The sequence below is a fragment of the Rana temporaria genome, chromosome 9, assembly GCF_905171775.1.
Source record: "Rana temporaria chromosome 9, aRanTem1.1, whole genome shotgun sequence".
Lineage (NCBI taxonomy): Eukaryota > Metazoa > Chordata > Amphibia > Anura > Ranidae > Rana > Rana temporaria.
The window spans coordinates 118,544,627-118,552,542 of record NC_053497.1 but is presented as its reverse complement, the minus strand read 5'-3'; the positions used below and the strand labels follow the sequence as shown (position 1 = coordinate 118,552,542).

Genomic DNA, 7,916 nt, shown 5'->3' with positions numbered 1-7,916 from the left:
TGTGAAGAAAGGCAAAAGAAAAAGGCATCTGTAGTTCGTCTGGAGAGCAGCCCTAATGTGATAACACCGCTCTCCATAGATGTACAGTGCAGTGAAAGAGCATTGTCACTATGGCAGGAAGTCTGTTACTGGTAGGATGATTAGATAAATAAGGAGGAAAAAAATAAAAAAGTAAAAACTAATGCAGGCATCACATCTAAGGACTGGTAAGCTAGAATACATTATATTTTGTTGTTTAGGTCAGATGTGCTTTAAGTGACATGAGCATGAAATAAAACTCCACCACCAATAATTAGACCAAACACATAACTTACAGCACGCATTCATTCTTGTATAAGACTTTTTTTGCAATTTTTTTTTTCCATTTTCTCTTCTTTCTTAATAAGAAAAAAAGTTATTCCTAGGTGATTGGAACATCCTTTTGATAAGATAGAAACCAAAAAAAAAAAAAAAAAGTCAGGAAGATACAAAAGTGGAAAGCTCCACTAGTTCAGTCATTCTCCCCTCTGCACACCCATCGTATCTATCTAAAAGATGGAATTGCAAAGTCAGAGCAGCCCCCTGCTGGAGCCAGTCAAGCAGCCCAGGTCAGCTGCTGCAGGCGGTGGAAAGGAGATCTGGAAGTGTCAAGGTGGATGGGGCACTGGGCTGTCAATATTCTCTGGAACATGCAGCTATACAAGTCCTCCAGGGCTAGTAGGGAAGGTAGATTTACAGAAAAAAAATAAAAATAAAAAATAAAAAAAAAAGGAGCATCATTCAATGTAGAGATCACAAAGTGAGCATGTTATAAACTGGTGGGAGAGGAAAGGAGGGGTGGAAAGGAGGGGGAGGCAAGCAGAGAAAAAATGGAGACGGGAGAATGGGATGAGTGGAAGAAGTCCAATGTGTATATCAGCTGTGATCAGGGGAAGGGTCCCGCCGCAGGGCGTTTTTCTTCACTGAGTCCAAGTATTCCTGTTGTGACGCGGCTAAAACAGAGGCGAGTATTTCATCGTCATCCCAGTCCTTCAGACCTATAGGCAAGAAGAAATAGCAGCATTGGAAATTGTAAATAGTAGCTTCTTAACAGATCCAAGGAGGCAGCGCACTCACCAAATGCTGTGGGGGACATGTGCTGCATGATGGCTCTGCATTCCAGTGCCGGGTACAAAGACACCAAGGGGGAAGTTGCTCGGTCAGCTCCGGAGTTGCTTGGGCCTACAAAGACAAAAACAACATGTCTTTGTGAGATCATGTGACCATACAGAACTAGAATACCCCCAAATATGTACTGTACTAGCTCAAACAAACATGACGACCAAAAATACGTATATGGTCTCTATCTGGTAGAAGAGTCTTAACCACTTGCCAGCCAACGCACGCCGATATACGCAGGCAGAATGGCAACGGTAGGCAAATGGGCATACACGTCCCCTTTAAGAAGCCACCCGGTGGGCGCCGCAGCACTCTCCATGACCATGTCCGCGTGCCCTGTGAACTCGATGTTCATTGGTGGCCCGCGATCTTGTCACAGAGAGGCAGAACGGGGGGATGCCTGTGTAAACAAGGCATCTCTCCCTGTTCTGTCTAGTGACAGGACACTGATCGTCTGCTCCCTGTCAGTCATCGGGAGCAGAGTCGTGTCACAGTAAGCCCAGCCCCCACACAGTTAGAATCACATCCTAGGACACACTTAACCCCCTCCTCGCCCCGTAGTGGTTAACCCCATTCACTGCCAGAGCCATTTACATGGTAATCAGTGCATTTTTATAGCACAGATTGCAAAAAGGCAGTGAAATGTAAATGTCTTCTCCTGGTGCCATCCTCTCTGCCGCCGTCTCCTCCCGTCTCAGTTTTTTTTTTTTTTTACATTTCACTGCCTTTTTGGTGAATGGATAGGGGTAGTATGTACCCGATACCCATTCACGTGGGGGGGCAGGGAAGGGGGCCCACAGATTTCTATAAGCCCACCTGTGCGCAAACCCCAGCCACCGGCCAGGGTTGTTGGGAATAGGGCCTTGTCCCAATCAACATGGGGGGGGCAAGATGCTTTGGAGGGGGGGGGGGGGCCCAGGATGCATGCTTGGATAATGGTCTGGTATAAATGTACTTTAATTTACATCCCTTATAATAGGAATAGTGTGTGACAGGTCCTCTTTATGGAGAGATCTGGGGTCTATAAGGCTCCAGGCTGGAAAAGCTTGGATCAAAATATAAATAAAAAAAATGAACTGTCTCAACCCTTTCCAACCAAGTCCCTGGCAATGTTTAAATCCACCAGCCCGGCTGTGACATCAAAGTCACGCCCAGGCCTCCGAGTGTCAGAGAGAGGACTGGGGACCACCAGAGGACGACGGGAAGAGGGGGGTGTCCCCTCCCGCCACCTGTAAGAAGGAAGTGGAAAAATTAAATCAAACATTTCAATCTCTGCAAAATCAGTTTATTACAAAATAGAACAGGTCTTTGACATTCTTGAATTTGTTCGTATATCACACAACACCCAAAAAAAGCCGATCCCCATTAGGATAACGACTTTCCACTATAACTACATATCAAGAACATTGGTGCCAAGATAAATACACAGATTGCCACTGCTAATCACGCTCTGAAAAAAAGCTAGTTTTCTAGTTGATCCAAAAGCTTTGTTAATCTGCACATCCAAAAAGACTAGTATGACACATTCTGAAAATGTATGAGTGTCTGAACAGCACTGCAAAACAAAGTCCTTCGCTAAGCCGGGTATTTGAAGTATAAGGCTACATTCAAAACCAGCGGTTAAAGGTTAAAAAAAAGAAAAAACCCTTTAAGGCTAGTGTGGATGAGAGCACCTAGGTGCAGTCGCTGGCTTGGCTTCACTATAATGACAGATCGCTGGCAGCTGCAGCTATTCACAGTTCTCCGTACAGCCAGTGATTGCTTGTGGTGATCACTGCTGTACACACTGTGCAGTTACTTGTAATGTGGCAGCTCGCAGTCTTGCATCATGGCTCCACATTTAAAAAGACCGCTCTCCAATATCTCTGGCACCTAATAGAGGTTTGGAAGTGAAATGTTGGAAAACCTCAATAGGGCTGGGGTGAGGAGAGATGACCAAGAACAGGAGTGCTTTTTCTTTATTACTTACGCACTGCACTCACCGGTCACATTACCATGATTTTACATGAGGGGTGCGCACACAGACCATGCTTGCTGCTATATGAATAAGATCAGGTCTGAAAATAATCTTTGACCTAGTACTTGGGTGGGTCCATTTCGGCAGACCCTCCAGAGAATGGGGTCCGTCTGGTTTCAGCCAGATGGACCAAGTGTAAGTACCCTTTTTCCCTGTCGGGAGCCTAACGCCCCGGGGGATTCAGGGCAAGGCCCTTCCGATTTTAGAGGGCTTGTGTCCACCCGTTGGACATTTTTGTGTCACCTCTTTATGTTGTGCACATGTTTTTGGCACCGGGTGAAGCTTTTTGAGTGTGTCACACACCATGGGCTTTCGGAAAAAAAAAAAAGGTGCCACCAGTCAGTGATCGGCATGTGCTGTAAAGAATCACAGCACAGCTGAACATGCGTGCAGCAAACCACCTACCAGGAATTGCAGAATCTTGTATAAATACGTGATTCTTCACAGCCGACCCGCATTGTAGCAGTAAAACTACAGTACATGGTCGACAAGTAGTTATAGAAAGGTGAACTTGGTATCTAAGGATGGTGCCCAAAAACTTGAGTCCATGGCAAAAATCAATGGCCGCAGTTACCTGGTGCACATGGTGAGGGAGGTTTTGCCAACACTAGGGCATTTCCGGGGGAAGACGGCTTCGTTTGATCTCCATGAATATCAGGATGTTCAGGGGACCCCGCTGTGCTGCGCTGTCTTGGTGAACGCCCGCTCCATTCTTCTGGACCACTTGATGCTGCAGCAGTAGCAGAACTGCAGGTTGCAGTGGCCTTTCGTGGCTGTGAATATAAAGAAAGGTTGGAGGTTTCTCATTAGGACTATGAATACGAGAAAATAAGTACTGTAAAGAAGAAACAGGAGGAAGACGTGCCAGCACATAGGTAGAAGTTGGGGACGAGACAAAATGAAATAATAAAACAAGGAAAAATGTAATATATTGCAGATAGTGTTACCTGTCTGGCCTGCTTCTCTTGGTCCCTTAACCACTGCAAGTAAGATTCCCGAGCAACTTGTTCCTCAATGGCCTCATTTGTAGCTTCCCAGTCTGTGGCCCTCTTTTTATCTTCTAACATTTGTTGCTCGATCCATGATTCTTCTGAGGTGCGAATGGCATTTTTCATCAGAGACTGATCTGCATACTAAAAACACAAAATTGAAAGAGCGTCATAGTAAGTAATATCACTGTTGAGAAATACAAGAGAGTCCCAATGTGACCAGCCAATCAGACTTCAGCGGTCAATTTTCCAGTGCTAAAAAACAAATCTGAGGTGTTTCTAATGCCCCGAAATAAAATCTAGCTCTATTGGATACCCTGAGAGGGATTATGAGTTTGAAGGGTCATTTTTTTTTACCCAATACAGGACCACAGAAATAATGCCTGTTGCTTGAGGAGCAAAAAACATGACCAAAGATAAAAAAAAAAAAAAAAAACAACACTACACGTTCAATAAATGATATGGCTGCATCCACACATTTGTGTTCTGGAAATGTGGGCAGAAACACGCATTTCTGTCTGCATTCCCAGATACAGGCGACGAATGCAGCAAAATGGGCATTGAGCTTGCGGTGCCATTATTTGTTAATGGTACCCCAAATGCAGGTTAAAGTCATGCGTTCTGTCAGGAATCAAAAACACACATTGCAACAATGCATGAGATGAGGCTCAGTCATAAAAAAAAAAAAAAAAAAAAGAAGAGCAGAAGCTACTTTGGCACGTGTGAGGCAGCCCCATTCAAGTGAAGGGGCTGCCCCATGCTGTCACGCAGGTGGAAATGCAGCCTAAAAGCATCTTATGTGAAACCGCTTTTCCACAATACTGTACATATTTTTTGTACTCCACCACAGGTTTGAAGGTATAACTCTGAATTATAATTAATTATAATTAAAAAAACATATTATATAGATTACACATAGTGATATATTTTAAGCATTTCTCTCCTTTAATTTTGATGATTTTGGCTTACATCTAGTGAAAACCCAACATTTTGTGTCTCAGAAAATTAGAATATTACAGAAGACCAATAATATATATTAAAAAAAAAAAATGAAATGATTTAAAAAAATAAAAAAATAAATAAAAAATGCTGTCTTACTGAAAAGTATGAAAGTATGTCCATGTACAGTATGCACTCAATACTTGGCCGGGGGTCCTTTTGCATGACTGCATCAATGTGGCGTGGCATGGAGGTGATCAGCCTGTGGCACTGCCAAGGTGCTATTGAAGGCCAGATTACTTTGATAGTGGCCTTCAGCTCCTCTGCATTGTTGGGTCTGGTGTCAATCATCTTCTTGACAATACCCCACAGATTCTCTATGGGGTTTAGGTCAGGCGAGTTTGTTTGCCAATCAAGCACAGCGATACCATTGTCATTAAACCAGGTATTGGTACTTTTGGCAGTGTGGGCAGGTGCCAAGCATCTCCATAAAGCTTGTCAGCAGAGGGAAACATGAAGTTCTCTTGAACTTCCTGATAGAGGGCTGCGCTGACTTTGGACTTAATAAAACGGTGTGGACCAACACCAGAAGATGACATGGCTCCCCAGATCATCACTGACTGTGGAAACTTCACCCTTGACCTCTTGCAACTTGGATTCTGTGCCTTTTCATTCTTCCTCCAGACTCTGCAAAATTGATTTCCAAATGAAATGCAAAATTTACTTTCATCCGAAAAGAGGACTTTGGACCACTGAGCAACAGTCCAGTCCTTGTTCTCCTTAGCCCAGGTAAGGCACTTCTGGCATTGTCTCTGGTTCATGCCAGTTGTAGCCCATGTACTAGATATGTCGGTGTTTGGGGTGGCACTTGAAGCACTGACACAGCCGTAGTCCACTCCTTGTAAAACTCCCCCAAATTCTTGAATGGCCTTTGCTTCACAATTCTCTGTTGCTTGTGCACCTTATTCTACCACACTTTTCCCTTTCACTCAACATTCCATTAAGATGCTTGGATACAGCAATCTGAACAGCCAGCTTCTTTAGCAATGACCTTTTGTGAATTACCCTCCTTGTGGAGGGCGTCAATGACTGTATTCTGGACAACTGCCAAGTCAGCAGTCTTCCCCATGATGGTGTAGCCTACTGAACCAGAGACCATTTAAAGGCACAGGAAAGCTTTACAGGTGTTTTGAGTTAGATGATTAGAGTGCAACACTATGAGTGTACAATATTGAATTTTTTAAATATATCCTAATTTTCTGAGATACTGAACTTTGGGTTGCCATAAGCCAAAACCATCAAAATTAAAAAGAAAGAAATGCGTGAGAAATATATCACTCTGTGTGTAATGAATCTATATAATTATAGGAGTTTCACTTTTTGAATTGAATTACTGAAATAAACTTTTTGTTGATATTCAAATTTTGAGATGCACCTGTACATGTTTACAGCACCATAAGAATAAGTCATTATGTTTTTTTAATTTGGCTAAATTGGGATCTTTAAATAAATACCTGTGGTGATGTACTAGGTCAGCTAAATAAATTCTAGGGGCATAAAAACAAATGGTGTTCAAAGCCTTACAGATTGATTTCTTTTGAAAGAAGACATAACCCAAGTTAAAAACCCAGCTCTGTCTCTTTGTGGAAGCAGTGGTCTCTGTAGAGGTGTGGCATTCCTCCGCAGGAGTCAGAAGTAAATATTTCGAACCAGCAGAATGCATGAGCCCTAGCTCTGACCGCTTTGTAAAGAACACAAGATGTACGACCCAACATGCTTTGATACAACTGGAATGTATTCAGCTGAATTAGGCTTTAAAAAAAAAAAAAGTTACAGGTATAGACATTTTTTACATAGTTACAATGTTCCAGCTTGGACCAATGTAACTATGCATATACCATCCTGGCTAATGCCACTGGAAGCTTGAAATCACTGAAGTACAGTAGACAAGGCTACTCAAGTAATCTTCACTTCACTTCTGGGTCCTGCACAAGTCTTCCCTGCAGCATTCTGCTGACTGGAAGTTGGCTGCTCTGCACAGCCCGGGCCACATCCAGAGAATAAATAGCATTTTCTGAATGCAAAACGTTCTCTGATGAGGTAAATAGAGGTGGGGGGAGTGACATCATATGTATAAAATATACACCTGAAATTCTTCTTTAAAAGGACTTCTGGAATTTATGGGTGGGTGCATCGCAAATATATGCGTGTCCTACTGTATAAATCTTTCGCCAGGTAGCGCCAGTTATAAGGTTTAGCTGTGGGTGAATTACAACAGTATGTATATATGGCTATACTGCAACATTTTTGTCTTCTGGTCCAAGGTACACAGGAATACAAAAACAGTTGAGTTATACTGCTGTCTACAGGAGTATGGGATACTACCAAACAAAGTGTTAAGCCAGCCCCTTTAAAATCCCTCTAATACTTAGTATTCTTTAGTTTCGAGAGAAAACAAGACCTTAAAGCACTTGAGAATTGTTTTTTTATGCAAGTATGCACCACGGCCTGAAGCTGAACCATATGAGGGGACCACGAAAGGACAGAGGAGCCACCTGATGCTCAGACCAGGAAAGAAGAAATCACTGCCAAGAGGAATGACTACCTAAAAGAACATAGAGCCAGCACCAGCAAGGTGCTGTAAAGCAAAAACATCAAAACAGGTGCAAAATAGGCAACTACTTGATGAGGATGAACAATACCAACAATGCAAAAAGGTAAACTAAAAGAACACTGATGAAAATCCCTCCTGGGAAAACGGGCCTTACGCACACAACCTTTGAAATTCAGGGATGCAAGGTACCAGCACAATAATGAGCTTGCCTGGCCTGACA

General features: G+C 43.0%; 1 protein-coding gene across 4 annotated transcripts in view; it reads right to left on the bottom strand.

Moving 5' to 3' along the window:
• Window positions 1-292: 292 nt before the first annotated feature.
• The window catches only part of OTUD5 (OTU deubiquitinase 5), an 83,525-nt gene continuing 75,901 nt past the window's right edge, over window positions 293-7,916 (bottom strand). For all 4 annotated transcript variants that reach the window (XM_040324271.1, XM_040324273.1, XM_040324275.1 and 1 more), the window contains 4 exons: window positions 4,102-4,287; window positions 3,729-3,927; window positions 1,096-1,200; window positions 293-1,016 (listed from right to left, as the gene is read on the bottom strand). In XM_040324271.1, coding sequence (XP_040180205.1) covers window positions 895-1,016; window positions 1,096-1,200; window positions 3,729-3,927; window positions 4,102-4,287 — 612 coding nt within the window. In that variant the 3' untranslated portion in view covers window positions 293-894. The remainder of the gene's footprint in view (window positions 1,017-1,095; window positions 1,201-3,728; window positions 3,928-4,101; window positions 4,288-7,916) is intronic.